This window comes from Lepus europaeus, chromosome 7 (assembly GCF_033115175.1).
Source record: "Lepus europaeus isolate LE1 chromosome 7, mLepTim1.pri, whole genome shotgun sequence".
Taxonomy (NCBI): domain Eukaryota; kingdom Metazoa; phylum Chordata; class Mammalia; order Lagomorpha; family Leporidae; genus Lepus; species Lepus europaeus.
Genome location: NC_084833.1, coordinates 12,440,621 through 12,463,127, shown reverse-complemented (window position 1 = coordinate 12,463,127; position 22,507 = coordinate 12,440,621). Strand labels below are relative to the sequence as shown.

The following is a 22,507-nucleotide window of genomic DNA, read 5'->3' as shown; positions in this document are numbered from 1 at the left end:
TTCCAACTAGACAGTGCCAGCCATTTGGTCTGGCAACTCTGAAGGAAAATGCTGCCACATCTAGTTTGTAAAAAGTTCCAAGCCGTGATTACGAGAAATAGTTGTGATTATTTATTTGCTTGTAGGAAAAAGGTGAATCTCATCTCTGGCCAAGCTCATAAACAGTATTGCACATAGGAGATGCTGGACAATCTTAGAACAAGAAAGGGAAGCGTGAGAAAAGGGAGGTTGGCATAAAAGCAAAGAAATTCAGATATGACGAGTTGGTTTATCTTTTCCAGTGTAGACACGAAGATGAAGCACCAAGAATTTAGGGAAGGTAGTCACAGAATAAACTGATAGGAGAATGCTGAGGTGCATGGCCTAACTCCTGATGTGTAAGACAGTCAGGCTTCCCCTGATCATGTTAGATCAAGGAGATCCAGACCAGGCAAGTGACATGCAAGTGGCTCCTCATTTGAGTGGATGACCACAGAATAGGCAAGCTCTAGGTTGGTCTGGGTTTCAGAAGAGAGTGCCAAAATGACTATCTTTAGAAAAAAGTTAAAAATCTCATCAGAGCCTGTTTAATGCATCACTCACCCATTATAAGTGTGTACAATCACATATACCTATAAAAAGAACAAGGGGATGTTAGTGGATATAGGGACAACTACCAAAAGGATATAAAACTTCAAAAATCAAGCCATACAATCAGCCCATAATAGATTAATACAATGTTTAACAGAGGCATCTTAGAGGAAAAAAATTGTTTCTTCAACCAAAAGATTAAAAAAACTGTCAATTCATCAATCTATAAATAAAAATATTGATTAGAAGAAAGGGTAGTCCGAGCAGGCATTTGGCACAGTGGTTAAGTTGCGACTTGGGATGCCCACATTCCATATTGCAGTGCCTGGTTTGGGTCCCAGCTCCTCTGTTTCCGACACAGCTTTCCAATAATGTGCATCCTCAGAAATATCAGATGATGGTTTCAGTAGTTGGGTACCTGCCATTCATGAGGGAGGTTTGGATGGAGTTCCAGGCTAAAGGTTTCAGCCTGGCCTAATGCTAGCTAATGCAAGCATTTGGAGAGTGAACCAGTGACTGGAAGTGCTAGTTCTCTCTCTCTCTCTCTCTCTCTCTCTCTCTCTCTCTCTCTCTCTCTTTCAAATAAAAGTCTTAGATTTTGGGGACCAACATCATGGTGTAGCTTGTTAGGCCACCACCTGTGACTCCAGAATCTCTATGGGTGCTGGTTCGAGTCCCAGCTGCTCCACTTTCAGTCCAGCTCCCTGTTAACATTCCTGGGAAAGCAACAGAAGATGGCCCAAGTGCTTGGGCCTCTTGCTCTCACGTTTGAGACCTGGAAGAAGCTCTTGGCTCCTGGCTTTTGACTGGCCCAGCCCCAGCTGTTGCAACCATTTGGGGAGTGAACCAGTGGATGGAAGACCTATCTCCATCTCTCCTTCTCTCTCTACTACTCTTTCTTTCAAATAAATAAATAAGTTTTAGATTTTTTTAAATAAAGAAATGATAATGGTCCTCTAGGAAGTGAGGAAAAGGAATGCTTGGTGAGAAAAACTCAGAAATATCCAACCCATCATAACCCTGTAGCTAGGCACAGAGGCATTGATACACATTATCCACTTTGACTTGATCCCTGTCTCTCCAAATAAACTTCCAATTGTAGTTTGTCTTTCTATGCAGTTTTCTCAGCAGATGAATTGTACCACTGGCACAAGTACAAGCTTGGAAGGTTTGTTCCTCACTGGAAACTAAAAATGGCATTCCAACTGGTGCCGTTAGCTATTCTGAGCTTGGTTAACTTCTGTTCATCTGGAAAAGATTTTTGAAGTTACAGAAATGAGTGTAATTCCCTTGATTGTTGGAGTTTTATTGACATGGATTCTCTGCTACGGCCTGGGAAAGCAGTAGAAGATGGCCCAAGTCCTTGAGCCCTTGCAACCATGTGGGAGTCCCAGAAGAAGCTCCTGACTCCCGGCTTCAGATCGGTGCAGCTCCAGCTACTGCAGCCATCTGGGGAGTAAACCAGCTGACAGAAGACGCCTCTCTCTCTCTCTCTCTCTGCCTCTGCCTCTCAGTAATTCTGCCTTTCAAATAAATAAATAAATATTTTAAAAATAGTTAAAAAAAAAAAAAGACTAAGGGTCAGGCTTACTGATTAGAGCTGGAGCAACCCCCTGGAGCTGAGACTCTGTTCTTTTTTTTAGATTTATTTATTTATTTATTTATTTGAAAGTCAGAGTGACACAGAGAGAGGAGAGGCAGAGAGAGAGAGAGACAGACAGAGACAGAGAGAGAGAAAGTCTTCTGTCTTCTGATTTACTCCCAAATTGACCGCAATGGCCAGGGCTGCACCTATCCAAAGTCAGGAACCAGGAGCTTCTTCCAGGTCTCCCACATGGGCACAGGGGCCAAAGCACTTGGGCCATTTTCTACTGCTTTCCCAGGCCATAGCAGGAAGCTGTATGGAAAGTGGAGCAACTGGGACTCAAACAGGCACCCATACTGGATGCCAGCACTGCAGACGGCAGCTTTACCCACTATGCTATGGCATCAGCCCTGAGACTCTCTTCTAACCTCTCTCCCGTGTGGATTGGCCCTTTGTGAGAGACTGAGAGAAGGCCCTGAGATAACTGAAGGCTCTTGGCAGGGGTACACCCCAATGCTTCCCGAAAATCTCTTGCCTGGACCCCAGTCCCTGACACCCCATGAGGGTGTTGTGCTGATAGGTGTACCTCCTGCAGGGAATGGCACTATTGAGAGTGGGCATGGTCTGGAGCAAGGCCGTGGGCCTGTGACCCAGTGTCCTAACGACTCCTTATTCTACCCGAGACCCGGGTGCTCATTACCTGCTCGTTTGGCGTCCTTACAAGGTTTAACATTAGAGGCCCCACTCTTCACGTCTCTCAGCTCAGGAACGTTGGTCCTGCCTAATTCAGTTTGTTTTCGCAGGGATCAGCCCATCCAGGGAAACTGGGAGAAAGCCCTGGAGTGATTGCAAAATCCAGGACAGGGCAACATTCTGGTGTTTTTCAAAGGTTCCTTGACTGGAAACCACAGTCTGACAGCCCAATAGCATGTTGGGCTGAAAACTGCACTCTGCTCTTTTCGGGGAGATCACTTGGTCAGTGAGACTGGACACGATTTGGAGCAAAGCCATGGGCTCCATGCCCCAATGCCCCAGTGACTCATTTCTTCATCCCAGTTCTGACAAGATCTCTGTCTCTTTTTCTGTTTGCCACACCACACTGTGGTCTCCAGATGATCGCCTTGTCCCACAAAAATCTCCTCAATTCTTACAATCTCAAATTTCTGCTCCCATGAGTATTCCCCCAAACATCTGGTTAGTTTTGGGTCACAGTTTAGATACCCCTTTCACAGACACAGGTGGCCTTTTCCATCTTTGGGCATAGATGTTCTCATGGCCTGGACTTGTAGATACAGGTCTTCCAGCATGTTCTCTGGTGTCCCCTTCCTTCCTTCTCAAGTCTCTCCCTCTTTTGAGTCCACCTCCATTATGTCCTTTCTACTAATCCATACCTCAGAGAAAGCTCACTATGAAGCATTTTTATTCCCCCATTGTACCTGCCTAGTCACCAATCCAAGTGGTGGCCAGCACTAGTACCCCACCTCCACACTCTAGCTCAAAACACCTTTATTAAGTCTTTTGTTGTGAAGGCTCATGTCAAAATCAGGCAAGTAAAATAAGACTCAAGGTTAAGAGGCAAAGAACAACTATTTCTCCTCACTTAAGGGAGGAAAGTGACAGTTTATATTCAGCCAGGAAAAGACCCCGTTCTAGCACGCTGCCAGTAGAGTGAACTGATCACTCATTTCGCATGCAGTTCTGACTAATACATACCCTAAGTTGCAGGTGTGGAAGGCCAAGCAAGCATAGGTAATACACGCTATTCTCACCTGCACCTTTATCCCTTGTGGGCTTCAGTGCATGCTTGGATGCCACAGGCAGCAAAAGAATTTTGAGAGGAGAAACATTTTAAACTGAGGAGAGAGAAAAGCTGAGGGGTCCTTCTGTTTTTACGCTCTCATTGGCAGATGGAAAACAAAGCATCTGCCCCAAACACTCCCTTGGGGTGCATCCTCAGACACTGGCATTCCTTTGACCCCCAGGGCTTAAAGAAAAAAATGCCTGCTCTTTTTCTGCACCACTGCCTGGCCTAGTTACAAACTCGGTGATGGAAAAGTTAGCCTAGGCAGTTTAAGGTCCGTTATGTCCAGATTTCTTTGCCCTAAACTATCCCTGATAGATCAGGGGCCACAGGAAAATCCCTCTGCCTTCTTAGAACATTTGAGGGAGTCTAAAAAAATATACCCCAACAGATCCTGACTCTGTAGAAGGACAGGTGATTTTTTTTTTTTTTGACAGGCAGAGTGGACAGTGAGAGAGAGAGACAGAGAGAAAGGTCTTCCTTTTCCGTTGGTTCACCCTCCAATGGCCACTGTGGCCGGCGCACCACGCTGATCCGAAGCCAGGAGCCAGGTGCTTCTCCTGGTCTCCCATACCGGTGCAGGGCCCAAGGACTTGGGCCATCCTCCACTGCACTCCTGGGCCACAGCAGAGAGCTGGCCTGGAAGAGGGGCAACCAGGACAGAATCCGGTGCCCAGACCAGGACTAGAACCCGGTGTGCCGGCGCCGCAGGTGGAGGATTAGACTATTGAGCCGCGGCGCCGGCCAGAAGGCCAGGTGATTTTAAAAAACAGATTCTTTACCCAGTCTGCCCTGGACATTAGGAAATGGGGCCCAAAAGCACCCTAGTCAACCCTTAAAGGTGGCCACCATGGTCTTTCATAACAGAGATCAGGAGGGGGCCAAACAGCAGGAGCAAATGGATAAGTGGAGGTGTGCACTCCTGGTGATGTGTAAACTCCCATGAGACCCCCAGAGATCTCGCAAGTGCTTTTGCTGCAGAAGGAATGGACATTTTGCCAAGGATTGTTAAAAAAAAAAAAAAAGACCCCCAGGGCCATATCCTATTTGCAGAGGAGAATGTTGGAGATTTGACAGTCCCAGAAGGCCAAGAACTCCACAGTCAAGCATTTCCAATAGATCTCCCACATGGTACTGAATGTGCCTGGGACTCTCCATACAGGCTCCAGTGGCACATCAGATTGGCACCCAGGAGGCCCTGGTGATCCCATAGTGGAAGGAAGGCCTATAAATTTCCTCTGGACACTGGAGCAACTTTCTCCATCCTTCACTCTAGCTTTGGCCCCCTCTCTTTTCACAGAACAACTATAAAGGGTGTCCCAGAAGATCCCAAGTCAGATATCTCACCCAACCTTTGAGCTGTGACTGAAATGATCTAATATTTATCCACTGCTTTTTGATTATACCAGATATTATACCTATATTATAGGTAGAGATCTCCAGGCCCAGAGGAAGATCACAGTTTTTATAATAGGACCTGGAGAGACATTATGACTCCTTGCTACAGAAACAGACATCGGTTCTGAAGTTTGGGGTGCCCACGGAAAAGTCAGTTAGGCTATGACTGCTCAGCCTGTCCAGGCTCCTCTTAAACACCTACCTTTTCCCCAGCAGAGACAATATCCATTAAAGCCTGAGACTCAGAAACAACTAAGAGCTGTAAGTGACAATCTCAAGGTGCGGGGACTTTTAAAAGTTCCTGCAACACTCCAATTCTAGGGGTTCAAAAGTCAAATGGAGAATGGAGGGGATCTCCACCTCATTAATGAAGTGGTGCTGCCCATACATCCTGCGGTTCCTAATTCCAATATCCTGCTATCTTGCTTACTGCAACTTTCCATCTCACATCTAAATTCTTTCTTGCAGGAAGACAAAACCTCTCTTCCAGCCAAAGTCTCTTGATCACACTCATGGAGGAGGATTATCTGAAAAGGGGCCTCTGCCATCTCTCTCTCTCTCTCTCTCAAACTAGCTAGGGCCTCCTGACTTGGATTTGCCCAGAGGCTATTCATTATCTACTCTCCTTCAACTCAAATGTCAGGAAGGGGGTGGGGAGATAGATGTTGTGCCTGTTAAACAGCACTAAAGGATGCCGTATGTCTCATTTTCCCTACTTCCTTAGTCACTATTTTGAAAAGGTACTAGCAAGAACTTATCCTCAAAGGGTTTGTTTAAACTGCTGATTCTTACCAGTGACCAGACTGCCTGCTTTCCCATCTACCTCTTGAGTTTTTCCCCGAGACTGGCTGTTCTGACCCAAAGAGTTCACATTTACTCATTTGCTAAACTCTAGAAGTGTCTCTGTCCACCTATTTAAGATTTCTCTGTTCTCCATTCATCAATATATGCCTTGGTAAACTACAGAGCTTTCCAGCTGATCACCACTGTCTTTACAATTATAAAGGTCTGGGGTCAGTGCTGTGGTGTAGTGGGGTTAAGCCACCTCCTGCAATGCTGGCATCCCATATGGGCACTGGTTGGAGTCCCAGTTGCTCCACTTCCCATTCAGCTCCCTGTAATCACCTGAGAAAGCAGCTGAGGATGGCCCAAGTGCTCGGGCCCCTGCACCATCATGGGAGACCTGGAAGAAGCTCCTGCTGCTGGATTCGGTCTGGCCCACCTCTGACCTTTTCAGCCATATGAGGAGTGAACCAACAGATGGAAGATTCTCTCTGCCTTTCAAATAAAATAAATAAATCTTCAACGAAAAAAGTATAAAGGAATGTGCAACCTTGCTGTGCTTCCTAAGATGCTATAAACTGCTGAGTTCTTATTATAGTCGTGACTGGTGTAAATGCTTTGCCATCCATAATGTGATTCTAAAAATATTTATGTCTTTTAACAAAGTATTGTTAGTACTATGCTTAAATGTCTTGTCTTCTAGGCTAACATTTTCCTGAGTTTCCTAGTATTTGCAACACTTTGGTAAAGTATAATTGTATAAAAATCATTTACTTTTTCCTACCTGGATTCAAAAATCATTTTAATGTTTCAAAATTTGAAAACTCCTTTAAAGTAACAATGGGTTAAAATTCTGTATGTTCTTTAAAAAAAGATTTATTTTATTTATTTGAAAGACAGAGTTACAGAGAGAGGTAGAGACAGAGATAGAGGTCTTCCATCTGCTGGTTCACTTCCCAGTTGGCCGAAATGGCCAGAGCTGCACCAACCTAAAGCCAGGAGCCAGGAGCTTCTTCCAGGTCTCCCATGTGGGTGCAGGTGCCCAAGAACTTGGGCCATCTTCTACTGCTATCCCAGGCCATAGCAGAGAGCTTGATCGGAAGAGAAGCAGCCGAGACTAGAACCAGCGCTGATATGGGATGCCGGCACTTCAGGTCAGGGCTTTAACCTGCTGCATCACAGCACCAGCCCAAAATTCTGTATGTTCTGTTAAAAGATTTTTTTTCTTAATTTAGAGATGTTGAAGATTGTTTTAAGATGTGAATTGAAGGAACCAGAAAGTGGGAAAGGAAGTTGTGTAAGAAGCTATAAGCATGAGAATGCATTCTTGGTTACAGAAGGTTAAGTGAAATTTTGGGTAGAAAGAATGTTTTTGGATAGAAAGAGGAACTGAAGGAATAGGCGTGTTGTACAAGGTTTGTGGAAGTTGAATGCTGTTCAAGATTAGTTTGGATGAGATTTTAAAGTTGGCTTTCTATCTTAAAAAACAGCAGAATTGCCTGATTCTCTACCTCTTTGTTCTGAGATGTATTTAACTGTCCTAAGTGATGGGTTCATATACTGATATCACATGCTAATCCTTTTCAATCAAGGTTTTTCTGTTTTTGTAACTGACTTAGATCACAACATTTTATGAATCTCAGAGAAGTGTCATGTGTTTTCTGTTGCCTTTGAGTTTAATGGCTTTAAAAATCTGAGTCTTAAAGGAGGTGACTGATTAGATTTGGTCCACAGCTTTGGTTAAAATGCCCAGGTTTAACTTGAACTTGACCAGATGGTTCAAGCCTCTGACAATTCTTCTACACCTAAAGTTCTAAAGCTGAGTCTTTGACCTTGAGATCAAATAAATCAAATAAGTATTAAAAAAAAAAAAACTTTAAAAAAGAAAAAATGCTGATCCCACCCCTCTGAGTTTCTAGTTTTACCGTGAGAATAACAAGACAAAATTACCAATCCCACCACTCTGCTGTGGTTTTTTTGTTTGTTTTCATGGAGGAGACTACATGGGATTACAAATTCCAGCCTTCTGATGGGTTTTGTCCCCACCTTCTGATTGTTAACTATTGTTCTGCTTCCCCCCCCCCCAAATTGTGCATAAAAGAGCCCACACTGGCAAGTTTCTTTGGGAATTCCTCCATGGGAGCTGCCATCCTGCATGCTACAGCAGCAGGCTTCTCACTTAAATCTTGCTTTGCTCATCAAAAAAAAAAAAAAAAGATAATGTGGAGACAAAGAAAGTCTTGTAACTGCAGGTGGGCATACATGCACCATACATTCATATGAAGATTTTGATGCCATTTAGTCATGAAGTCAAATATTGAATCAATCCCTTACAAGCTGTAAAATTCTTAGCAACTTATTTAGCTTCTCTGAATTTCAGTTTCCTCTTCTGCAAGGAAATTTTGGAGGATTTAGTGAGTTAATATGCATAAAGTACAAACTACAGTGCTTGGCACACAGTAGGAGCTTCATAAGGCTAAGGCCCCATCTGTTTCACATATTTCAGACCAAATAGGTAATTTGAAGGAATGGAAGAGGGTTAGTAAGTACATAGTCACATTTAGGCCATCTTCCTTTATTCTATAGAGTGAAAGTTTATCTTTTCCTCATGTTCCAATGCTTTCCTGAATTTCTTCATCATATCTTAGCAGAAGATATCTTGATTGTTCTTGGAGGATCAGAAGACTTGACCACTGGGGCAGAGTTTAATAACCATTGTCTTTGGAGCGTGTATGTAAGTTTGTGTTCAAAACCACCCCAGAGAGCAATTAACTGCAAAGCTGTGAAGTTTGGGTGATGCATTCCTTTCTGTTTCAAAAAGACCCTCAAGGGCAAATGTAATGAAGCATCTCCAAGGAGAGAGGAAAAACCTCTCCCGAATTCACCCAACCCAGCTTTGAAATACTTCCCTGAAATGACCCCGAATGCAATGTTAGTGAATATTACAAGTTTCTTAAAAATTACAACCTCTTTCTTTGTCTTTCCTCTCCATCACTGTGTCCAAAAACACATTCTTATGTGCCAAACAGATTTTGATCCTTGATGAACATACCAGCTGCAAACTCTGTTTCCACACTTATTAGTACTTTGGGGATTGGAAGCAGCCTGGGAAGCCTGACTCCTGAACTCCTGAACTCCTCCCAAAGCAAGAAAACCCAAGACAGGTGGCAGCCAAAGGAAGACAGAACAGGAACGGGAAGGTAGGTGCAGCCATTCACTCATCTTCAACTCTTTGTCTTCATGTCCATATTAATCTCAGTTTACAGAGCATCTTAGATCTACAAGCTCCTAGAGAAACAACGTATTCTGTGACTTAGTTTTTCCCCTTGAAACTCCCCATTCTGTCCGCCTTTTCTCAAATTCAGCCTAATCTCCTTTTGTACTCTTTTTTAAAAAATAGACTTTATGGTTTACTGCAGTTTTAGCTTTGTAGCAATACTGAACAGAAGGTAAAGAAATTTCCCATATGTTCTCTGCCCCACACATCACAGCCTCTCCCATTACCAACAACTTCCACCAGAATGTTTTGTTATAATTGATAAGCCTACATTGACACATCTAAGACTACAATTTACAATAGTTTACTCTTTGTGTTGAACATTCTATGGGTTAGGACAGTAATTTCACTGTCTTAAAAATCCTCTGTACTCTCTATTCATCCCTCTCCTACATCCCCCAGCAATCACTGGTCTTTTTACTGTCCCTATAGTTTTGACTTTTTCCAGAAAGTAATATTTGGAATTATACAGCACACAGAATTTTCAGATAGGTTTCATTCATTTAACAATATATACTTAAGGTTCCTCATGTCACTTCATGACTTGATAGCTTATGTATTTTTAGACTATCTGTTTCAAAATGTCTGGTGTATATTTTCTTGTTTTCAAGTATTCCTGACAGCCATGTATGTTCTTAAATAGAATATGACAAAATTTTATTTACAGACTGAATATTTTATAAACATTGAGCTTTAATTCAAGTGAAAAATTGAAATTCAATAAACACAGATCCAGGATTTACATTAAACTTTGTTATCTGCCTCAGATATCTCAATGCTCTCAATTTATCAGCTGAGTAGTATAACAGTTTCTTCACTTCACGTTTTATCAACGATATGTACTTGTAAGCTGGACTGTATTCTACATTAATCCTTAAATGGGTCATATTACTAAGACACAGCTAAAAGAAACCCATGGTCTCTTCAACCAGCTGATTATTAAATATTCAGTGGCATTTTTTAAGGTCTTCAGAACGTCATGATGAACTGAATTACTTTATAAATGCACTGATTTTTTCATTAAAAATTTTGTATAAATCATGACAGTAAAGGCTAAGGTAAAACAAACATGACCCCAATCTTTAAAAAAAAAAAAAAAAGAAAAACAGTTTATTCTAAAGAGCAAAGTTTGTCCATCATGATCATCTGAGAGAGAATGCAGAACAAGACTCTTCAGAGACTGATTCTACAATCACAGCCCAATCTTGGTTCTGCCTGATTCCTCCTTTGATGAACTCCCTGAGACATGTTTGAGTCCTTGCAACTAGCAAGAGAAATAAGAGGGAATGAAACTCCTGTAGTGAATTCTGTGCTCTTTAATACAGCCCCCAGTTGTTCGTAAGTGGTCTGAAAAGTAATTTAGAAGAGCTGTATACAGGCCGGCGCCGTGGCTTAACAGGCTAATCCTCCGCCTTGCGGCGCCGGCACACCGGGTTCTAGTCCCGGTCGGGGCTCCGGATTCTATCCCGGTTGCCCCACTTCCAGGCCAGCTCTCTGCTATGGCCCAGGAAGGCAGTGGAGGATGGCCCAGGTCCTTGGGCCCTGCACCCGCATGGGAGACCAGGAGAAGCACCTGGCTCCTGGCTTCGGATCAGCGAGATGCGCCGGCCACAGTGGCCATTGGAGGGTGAACCAACGGCAAAAAGGAAGACCTTTGTCTCTCTCTCTCTCTCTCTCTCACTATCCACTCTGTCTGTCAAAAAAAAAAAAAGAGCTGTATACAGACTACATACATTGTAGGTTTTCCCAACGCTGCAGAGAATCCTCCTCACCTCCAAAACCCTCCTCTCTTTTTGGATGGAATTTTGCCATCAGAATCTTAATTCTTGTATTAAAGCCTTGACCTTTTTAAAACTGTCTCCTTACGTTGAGAGAGGGACTCTCAGTTCCTTCAACCATTTGTACATTCAGATGCAAGCAAGACCTGTAAAAGCAAGACTTTCAGGGAACTGTCCATCTGCAGGGGTGAGTGGAGGAGGTATCATGAAGTAAAGGATCAAGATTGATGGGGCAATCACAGAACATTACCAACTCTATGATTCAACTGAGGGTTTCCACTGTTATTCCATGTTTTCCTCCATCTGTTGAGCTCAAACTAAACGCATTTGGTCATAAAATTTAACACTCTCTTGAAGATATTTTATGAAAGGTGAAGTGATTCATAAATCGACTGCAAGTTCCCATCAATTACTGTCTTCTATGTACAAGGTACTGTGCTAGGTGCATCATTTTACCACATGATTCAATTTTTACACAAATCTTCAAGGCTTGTGTTACTCACCAAGATGCAGTTCAGCATCTTTGAATTCACGGAGGTCTCCTTCCTCATCTGTATAACATAATCCTGGTGTTTATTATACCTAAATGATGGGATTTGTCCTAGCACATTTTCAGTTGTGATAATGGAATACCTGAGACCGGGTCATTTACAACAAAAAAGAGATTCATTTTTCTCACAGTTGGAAGTTCAAGACTGGGTGGCTGCATGTGGTGAGGACCTCATGCTACCCTATAACATGTTGGGAAACAGCAGAAGGACAGCAGGCAGGTACAGAAGAGAGGAAGGGGTCAAGAGCTGACCCACTATATTCCAACCCACTCTCATTTAAAGAATTCCTGTGAGAACTCATCCAGTTTCACAAGAAAGACAATCATCTCTCTTCAGGGCTCCATATCCCGATTTTAGTCTAGGGTCTGGCTTTGCTGTGTAACTGACATGGATCATTGAAACTTGATTATTCCACCTCACATGCAATTTTCTGTCCCATGGGTACAGAAAACTTGAGTTTTTAGTGCACATGCAGTAGTGATCTTAATACTGCTTCTCACTCCTAGGAAGGCAGCTGTCCACAGCTTGCAGAGGCAGTGGGGGAACCACATGCTCAGAAAAGGGATAAGAGATGAGTGAGGGATGAACAACAGGCACCTGGAGACCCTGAGCATTTCTGTGCACGAGGAAAAGGGAAGTACCACCTCCTCCCTAGAGGTCCAACCAGAGGAGAGGTGGGCAGGATCATCAGGGATCTGAACAAAAATTTAAACATGAGTTTTACCAAGACAGCCCAAATTCAAACCCCATCAGGATTGTAGGATGTCCAGACTCAGACCAATCTAAGCCTCCAATATCTGCTGTAAGAGTGAAGGAGACTTCTGTTAGCTCTAAAGAGAGGAGGCACCCTTACAATTCTTTCTTTATCAAGTTCTAGAACAAGGTTCAGGAGGATCCATATGTAGAAATAAGACCCTACATATAGTTTTCCTTTTTTAAGTTTTATTTTATTTATTTGAAAGAGTTATAGTGAGAGAGACAGACAGAGAGAGACAGAGAGTTATCTTCCATCCACTGGTTCAGTCTCCAAATGGCTACAACACAAGCAGGACTGGGATGGACCCAAGCTAGGACCTGTAACTCCATTCAGGTCTCCATGTCAGTGGCAGGGGCACAAATACTTGGGCCATCTTCCACTGCTTACCCAGGCCCATTAGCAGGTAACAGGATTGCAAGTAGATCAGCCATGACTAATATGGGATGCCAGCATCCCAGGCACTAGCTTAACCCGCTACACCACAACACTAGCCTTAGGCCTTTTTCTTTCATTTCAATTTATATTTTTGAAACTGTGGAATATCATTCTTAAATATGAAAACTTTTCCGCAAAAAAAATATGAAAACTCCTCCTTCTAGGACAACATTCAAAACAGATTTTCAGTTAATCCATTGATCTTCCCCAAAAATCATCAAATTCCTCTGTCTCACTCCTAAGCACTTTTTACAAACCTGCATGATATTTCAGTGAACTCCTCATTATATAAGATAAGCACATTTCAACCTATCACATGAGGAGGAAATATTGCCAAATAAGGGTCAATTCTGTAAATAACACTTAAGGAATAATTTCTATTGATAAAAAGCATAGTACCAGTTTATAAATGCTGTATCTCAGGCTCATAAACCGTGTATGTATTATCTTAAGCAGTCTTCCAACTCTGTTAAGTAATCACTATTATCTGCATTTTTCAAATGAGGAAAGTAAAACTCAGAAAGGCTAAATGAGTGGCCCAGAAATCTACAGATGTCAAGTGGCAGTCACATTAGAACCAAGTGTACCCCAAAGCCTAATCAGAATCATTACCATTACCACTATCTTAACCTATTTTCTGCTAACCTGAACAGGTACTCCAGGTGGCCCTGAATCACAACACAGACCTCGGGTCTCTACTTTGCTATATGGTTGACCCCCTACACAATGGGTGAGGAATCCAGAATAGCTGTTTTTACTTTAGCTTGCAATTCTTCCAGGTGGTTCTACACTTGCACTCAACTATGCAAAGATTTGCCACAGTCCTTCCTCCTTCTTCACTAAGAATCCTCTCCTGACTCCGAAGTCTACACACCTTTCACAAACAGGTGCATAACCTTTGAATATGCGGTAAAGGTTAGTGTCATACTGACAAGATTGGGACTAACGTGAGGTATCTCTGAAACCCTGAACAAAAAGGAGCTTCATATTCCCTCACATTCAAACTTAAAGAGCTTGACACTGAAAAAATATGTAGCGGGAATTGCTGAGAGTGAAGAGGATGGACCCTAACCAAGGGCATCTCTCTCTACAAGTTCCAGGAAAACACTAGAAAGGTTAATGAAAAAGTGGCAATAAATAGCTATGGATTGGTTTCTGAAAACTCTAGATGCAAAAGTGAAATAGTTCTCCTAAACTGAGCAAGAAGAACTCAGAGAAAATAGAGAAAATATCCATTCCAAAATCATGAGGTTACTGACTTGCTATGATTTCCCTGATGCATAAGTTATGAGAGTTTGCATATTATGATTAAAGACACCCACACACATATACATATTTAGTCATGAAAAGTACACACCAAAATGTCAACAGCTATTATTTCAGGAGATAAAATAATCACTTCCAGTTATTTTTTTGCATTGCACATATTATTTTTAGGTTTATCTTAGAGTTTTCACATAATTTCTGCTAAATTCATAAAATAACATGAGTATTTCCATTCTGGAAAAACTAAAATGAAATGTTTGAGATTTAGCATACTTAAAGGAATATGTGAAATGTGGTGAAAATATAGTTTAAAAGTCAGCCCAGGCAGTTTCACTAATTTTCAAATTATTTGGGTTAAGACATGAAGAAAGGTCAAGATACATCCCAAATCTTTAAGGGTCATCCATCCACAGTGAGCTACCAGGCCCTCTGACCACATATTTCAGGATAATATCTGTAGGGTTAGGGACTCAGCTTCAGGGTCCTGCTGATAGTACTTCTCTTCTGTTTGTGTGGATTGGGATTTACTGTAGATATGTCAAAGTGTGATGGGAATTTTTACAGATATGAATTTCATAGAAACAAGTCCCAAGCTCTGAAAGATACCTCATGTGAATTCAAATAATTTGATTTAGGATACTTTGTAACTTGGGTTTTAAATAACAACAATGACAACAAATACATACAGCACTTACAATGGACCAGGTATGTTCTAAAAGAGATGATAGATAGATAGATAGATAGATAGATAGATAGATAGATAGATAAACAGACACCCTGTAACAAAGTGTGTGCGACTTATTATCTCTAACTTTAGAGAGACATAGATAGTTCAAGCGACCAGATCAATGTCACACATCCACTAAGTGGTGAACCTAAGAATTGAATCCAGGGTATCTAGATCCAGAGCCCACATTCCTAACAACTAAATAATTCAGAGAAATCATATTAAAATAATTTTGACATTAGAAACACATTAGTATGTATTCAGCTCTAATATTTAATAATCAAAAGCATTTCTATACACACTACAGTAAAAACATTTTGTCAGAACTTCTTAGCCATACCTGGTCCCACTAATTTTCCTTTTCTAATATTGAGACAAGTGAAATAAATGAGTAGTTATTTCAAGACATGGTCTGGAACTGTCCTAATAATAATTCACTGGTCACTTACTGTGTCAGGCACTTTACAAACACTACCTCATTTACTCCTTAAAAACAAATCCGTGAATGCTGGCAAGGATGTGGAGAAAAAGATACCATAACACAGTGTTGGGGCTGTAAACCAGTACAACCATTATGGAAGAGAATACGGAGTTTCCTCAGAAATCTGAAAAGAGATTATGCCATATGACACAGCCATCCCACTCCTGGGAATTTATAAAAAAGAAATGAAGTCAGCATATGAAAGAGTTATCTGTACCCCCATGTTTATTGCAGCTTTATTCACAATAGGTAAGATACAGAAACAACACAGATGTCCATCAACTGATGATTAGATAAAGAAAATGTAGTGTATATACACAATGGAATACTACTCAGACATAAAAAAGAATGAATTCCTTCTTCGCAAATGGATGCAAGTGGAGACCTTTATGCTTAGTAAAATAAGCCAGTCCCAAAAAGACACACATAATTATGTGGTGATGAATATATACAGTACAAAAAATGTAACATATGAGTGAGATTGACATCTTGTGATTTGAGCATTGCTTGTGGCCCTTGTCTGTTTACACTCCTGAGAAACAGTGGTCTTTCTACTTTCTACTTGTTGAATTCTTTATTAAGTGGAGGATAACCTTGTGATTATAAAGTAAATTGGAAGTATGTCATCACAATAACTAAAATGAAAATAAGGAAAGAAGGAGGAGGGAGGGTTGAAGGGAAGTTGGGAAGCATAATTATGTTCTTAAAACTGTATATATATATATGAAATACATGAAATCTGTTCCCTTTATATAAATGCTAAAATTGGCATGCTAAAAAAAAATCTGTGAAATAATCACTGTCATTCATTTTAAAGATTAAGAAATTGAAGCAAGAGATGTTAGGTATCTCATCCGAAATGATACAATGAATAAATGGTGGGGGAAGGGGTTGATCCTAGGAAGCCCAAATCCTAAATTTAAGCTCCTATCGGCCTCACTATCTTGCCTATGTATTTAGGACACTGACTGCAATTGCCTTCGAGAGAGCGGCTGAAGCAAAGACGGGGATCTTGGGAGAGAGAAAAGAGGGTAGGGATAGAGTCTTTGGGTAAAGTTGCAACCCTCTAATTCTCTGCCCTCCCTCTCACGTATTTGTAATTATTTGCTGACTCTCCCTGTCATGTGGATTCTCATCATCTCAGGTCAGTCTCTGTGCTTGTGGTCCATGAGAAACATGTACATAACCAAGGTCTACAACAGTTCCTCAGTGACCATGTTCATCTTACTGGGATTCACAGACCATCCAGAGCTCCAGGTCTTCCTCTTTGTGACGTTCCTGGGCATCTATCTCGTGACCCTGGCCTGGAACTTGGCTCTCATCTTTCTGATCAGAAGCGATACTCGTCTGCACACACCAATGTACTTCTTTCTCAGCAACTTATCCTTCATTGACATCTGCTACTCTTCTGCCGTGGCTCCCAAGATGCTCACTGACTTCTTCCAGGAGCAGAAGACCATATCGTTTGTGGGCTGTGCTGCTCAGTTTTTCTTCTTTGTTGGCATGGGTCTGACTGAGTGCTTCCTCCTGACTGCTATGGCATATGACCGGTATGTAGCCATCTCCAGTCCCCTTCTCTACACCGCCATTATGTCTCAGAGCCTCTGTACAGGCATGGTGGTTGGGGCCTATGTTGGTGGGTTCCTGAGCTCCCTGATTCAGGCCAGCTCCATCTTTCGGCTTCACTTCTGTGGCCCCAACATCATCAACCACTTCTTTTGTGACCTCCCGCCAGTCCTGGCGCTGTCTTGTTCTGACATCTTCCCCAGTCAAGTGATAAATTTCCTCGTGGTGGTTGCTGTTGGAGGGACATCGTTCCTCATCCTCCTTATCTCCTACAGTTACATAGTGACTGCCGTCTTGAAGATCCGCTCGGTGGATGGCCGATGGAAAGCTTTCAACACATGTGCCTCGCACCTGATGGTGGTGATTCTGTTATTTGGAACGGCCCTTTTCATGTACCTGAGACCTAGCTCCAGCTACTCACTTGGCAGGGACAAGGTGGTATCTGTGTTCTATTCGCTGGTGATCCCCATGCTGAATCCTCTCATTTACAGTTTGAGGAACAAAGAGATCAAGGATGCTCTATGGAAGGTGTTGGAGAAGAAGAGTTTTCCCAGGCCATGAGTGGCAGCCTCCAAATTACTGGAGGCTTAAATGATGTGCAGCATCTCCCTCACCTCTGTCTTAGGAAAGAGAGATATGTGTTCATACTTGAAAAATGAAGGCTCCTCACCTGCTTCCTCTCATTGCTCTTCATGGTCACCTGTCTCCTGACCCCACCATGAATAACCAAAAGGGGAAAGAAAATGTCTTCAGCAAAAAATAAAAACCAAAAACAAATTCCCCCCAAAATAGCCTTTTCTCATAATAATCACAATAACTAGTCTTTATTTGACAATATGATGCAGGCACAAGAGGTTTTTTTTTTATTAAAAATGCATCACAGCCGGCACCGTGGCTCACTAGGCTAATCCTCCACCTTGTGGTGCCAGCACACTGGGTTCTAGTCCCGGTTGGGGCGCCGGATTCTATCCAGGTTGCTCCTCTTCCAGTCCAGCTCTCTGCTGTGGCCCAGGAGTGCAGTGGAGGATGGCCCAAGTGCTTGGGCCCCTGAACCCGCATGGGAGACCAGGAGGAAGCACCTGGCTGGCTCCTGGCTTCAGATCAGTGCAGTGTGCCAGCCGTAGCGGCCATTTGGGGGGTGAACCAACGGAAAAGAAGACCTTTTTCTCTGTCTCTCTCTCTCACTGTCTAACTCTGCCTGTCAAAAAAAAATGCATCACAATACTACAGTGTATATTGCACTTACAAAATGAGGAAACACTTTCTCAGCAAGAAAAACTAATTTGCTCAGGGCTGTTGGCAGCAAGGAGCAAAACTCTTGATTCAGGCTAAGGTCTTCCTGATTCCACATCCCAAGCTCTGTCTACATGCTGTACTCCACATTCAATAACAGCCCTGAATTCACACAACTGTCTAAGTCTTGTGACTAGCATATGGCAGAATTTGAAAAGACACACTCTGTAAAGTTGAGGCAACAACCTGTAAGATTCTTACATCTCTCTGATGGACTTTCATTATGGTTACTGAATAATTTGCTGAGCAAACACTGAATGACATTTCCTTTTGCTGCCACTTCTCTCTAAATCAGCTAAGGACCGGCTTGGAAAATTTGGGTCCAATACAATCACAATACTCTTTACAGTCTCAGTCAGCTAATTGGCTAGGATCACCTTGATTTTAGCCATCCCTTTCCTTCACCCATTGGCACCTGACTTTATTTCATAAATTGACGTCTACTTTGATTCCCACAGACTGAATTCCCCCTTGCCTTCATCTATCCAAAAATCCCAGTTCCCTCATCTGAACTGGTTATTTACTTTCCATCATTTCAGGGAGGTATATCCCAGGCTCTCATTTCTCTTTCGCAGAGGGAACTTGGAGCGCAGTTGACCAACATGACATTCCTGCTGGCTCAGTTCTTTAGGTTCTGGCCACTCCCACCACACTCACTTTTCTATGAGTGTAAGTCTGTTGGATATACAGAGATGCCATTTGATTTCACTGTTCATATAAAAGAGTTCATTATTTCCTTCCATTCTGGAAGAGATTTTCAGTACCATAAATTTATTCCCAGCCAAGGCCAAGAAAATTTATAATGATCTCTGCAAATCACACACTGTCATCCCTTGGGATCCATTGGAGACTGGTTCCAGGACCCCCCTGGACCCGAATCCTTGGATGCTCAGTCTCTTATTTAAATTGGCATTATATTTGTATATAACCTATACATATCTTATATTTTAAATGATTTCTAGATTATTTATAATACCTGATATAATGTACATGATTTGTTATTAGTTTTTATACTAATATGTACTAATTTTGTATTGGTCACAAAATAATGATTAAAAAAAGTCTTGGGGAGGGCATTGAGGTGCAGTGACTTCATATATTGTTGGGGACACCAGCATCCCATGTAAGTGCTGGTTTAAGACCTGTCTGATCCACTTCCAATCCAGCTCATTGCTAATGTACCTGGAAAGGCAATGGAAGATGTTCCAAGCATATGAGTCATTGTCACCCACGTGGGAGACCCAGATGTAGTTTCAGGCTCCTAGATTCAGCATGACCAAACTCTAGCCAATGTGACTATTTGGGGAGTGAACCAGCAGATGGAAGATAGCTCTCTCTCTCTCTCTCTTTCTCTCTCTCTCCCTTTCTCCCTGCCTTCAAAATAAATAAAATAAATCTTTAAAAAAAAGACTAGGCCAGCGCCGTGGCTCAACAGGCTAATCCTCCACCTTACGGCGCCGGCACACCGGATTCTAGTCCCGGTTGGGGCACCAGATTCTATCCCGGTTGCCCCTCTTCCAGGCCAGCTCTCTGCTATGGCCCGGGAAGGCAGTGGAGGATGGCCCAAGTGCTTGGGCCCTGCACCTGCATTGGAGACCGGGAGAAGCACCTGGCTCCTGGCTTCGGATCAGCGAGATGCGCCGGCCACAGTGGCCATTGGAGGGTGAACCAACGGCAAAAAGGAAGACCTTTCTCTCTGTCTCTGTCTCTCACTATCCACTCTGCCTGTCAGAAAAAAAAAAAAAAAGTAAAAAAAAGACTGAACATGTTTAGCACAGAAAGTTTTTCATCCTGATTACTTTCATTGTGATTGATAGAATCCATGAATATGGAACCTATGGATATGAAGGGCCACCTGTACATACCAGAAATATTCATCCCGGTTGCCCCTCTTCCAGGCCAGCTCTCTGCTGTGGCCAGGGAGTGCAGTGGAGGATGGCCCAAGTGTTTGGGTCCTGCACCCCATGGGAGACCAGGAGAAGCACCTGGCTCCTGCCATCGGAACAGCGCGGTGCGCCGGCTGCAGCGCGCTACCGCGGCGGCCATTGGAGGGTGAACCAACGGCAAAAGGAGGACCTTTCTCTCTGTCTCTCTCTCACTGTCCACTCTGCCTGTCAAAAATAAAAAAAATAAAAAAAAAGAAATATTCAAAAAGTTCATGGAAAGATACATATTATGGAAAACATTTTGCATGAATTTAAATTTTTTGCATCAAAAGAGTCTTATCTTTTCACAGCATTTTTCTACATACTTCTTGAAGTATTCTTGTATATAAGAGTACAGAGAGTTAACTTTGAGTGTCCACTGTGTGTCAAGCCCTATTCTAGATATTTTGTATTTATTAACCCACTGCCTCCCCAGTCACACAGCCAGGGGGTGAAATCTCACTTCCAATTCAAGCATGTGGCTCCCAGTCTAAACTCTGTATCACTGTCTTACATTACTTCACAGAAGGCCCATGATTAGGATGATGGTGAATGAGATTATATTTTAATCTTTTAAGAAAGGTAAAATATCATTACATTTCTATTTCTTCCTGCTTGTCTGTAAGGATAAAAACAGATGGAAGAGTATTTTGACCTAAAAATGATCTTTTACCTCTCCATAAAACAATCACCAAGAAAGAGAAATTAAACAGGAATCTGCGTGTCACTCTGAAATAATGTGACCTTTTCAGCAAGACAGACCCCAACTGACAATGTCATGGTTTTCTAAATTCAACAATGTTAATATGTTTTCATGTGGCATATAAAATATAGTGCCACACACTTCCATTCTCTACATAATTCTAGCATCGTCTAACAGGACATATTTGGGAACTTGATTTCCCCTAAGCAGCAACAAGAAACAAAATTACACGTTAGTCCCAGTTCACAACTCACAAGTCTGAAGAAGTTATACTGATCGAAGCTCAAATATTATGCCAATTTGATATACGTGAAACCCATAAGTCTTTTAAGTCAGGTTCGTTCTCTTCCTTCTTTATGGGAATTAACTGACACGTCCAGAATTGTTGGTCTTCAGGGACATATCAAGCAAGAGAAAGACAGATTTTATTGATTACATTTTTATTCAGTGTATGAGTGTAATGACAAAGAGGAATCAAGCCCTATGACAATAGTTATGACTCAATGAGCATCTATATGTTCCAGATACTCAATATATTTCATTCTAGTTCTCTTAAAGTCCCTATATAGGATAGATGATATTACCTCCTTTCTTAAAACCAGTGTGTTTAACAACTTTCCAGTGTCACAACTCTCTCCAACCTCAAAGTCCGCGTTCTTTACTCAACACACTACTAATTCTTGTTACAATATTCTTGTCTTCTTCAACACGTGCATTAGATTCCAGGAAAGAGACGTCAAAGTGACCATATCAAAACCACTGTGTGAATGAAAAAAAAATCCTTTTGGTACACAGCCCTGTTATCATTTTGGTGACCCTCTTCCCCTTTCAGATTCTTCTCTCATTTTTTATCTTTTTTATTATGCCCTGGTCTTTCCAATTACATAGATTCTCCATTCATATTAAGAAAATGATTTTAACTAAGAATTAAATTATTATATGGATTATTTGGTATTATTCTGGATTAGAATTGTTCTGGGCAAATAGTAGTTTTGCTTATGTGAATATTTCTTAGGACAATGAAATGTGATTTATAAGGAAATGCACAATATAACATGTTGTATCAACAACCATGGAAGCATGGCAATAAATCCTACTTTGGCTTGTTTTTTTCCATGAAGCCGATGTACAGGAGAGATCCTAGATGAATCATGAAGGACACATAACAAGAAAAAATCCTTTGTTGTGACTCAAAGCTGGAGGATGCTTGCTATACCAGCATGACCCAATTTATTTTTTATAAATAAACTACTTTATCAATGTAAGTCAAAATAAGAAAAGAAGACAGCATGAAATATTCTATAACTTTCTACAACCACAGCTGTATTTTGATGTCCATTCTCCTATTTATTTCAAGAAAGTCTTGGTCATCAAAAATATTATAAACTACTATATTAATTCTACTGAAAATCCCTAATGAATAACTTTTTCTGAAATTCTTTTATCACTTACTTTATGAATATCAGGACCTATACATGACACTGTGTTAGAAGTCATTCCTATTGATGGATGCTATACCCAGGACATTTTTATTTTTATGCTCTTTCATCTGGCTAGATATAATGTGAGGAACCCTTTCAGATTATTTCTGATGTAAGACCTAATGGAGAA

General features: G+C 41.7%; 1 protein-coding gene across 1 annotated transcript; it reads left to right on the top strand.

Annotated features, from left to right (window-relative positions):
- Positions 1-16,585: 16,585 nt before the first annotated feature.
- On the top strand, positions 16,586-17,536 carry LOC133763600 (olfactory receptor 5A1). Its single transcript, XM_062197401.1, has one exon. It carries the CDS (start codon positions 16,586-16,588, stop codon positions 17,534-17,536), a length of 951 nt encoding a protein of 316 aa, XP_062053385.1.
- Positions 17,537-22,507: the final 4,971 nt, after the last annotated feature.

Bases quoted from the DNA above. Each gene is read 5' to 3' on its own strand.
- LOC133763600 (XM_062197401.1), top strand. From the start codon at position 16,586: ATGTACATAACCAAGGTCTACAACAGTTCCTCAGTGACCATGTTCATC.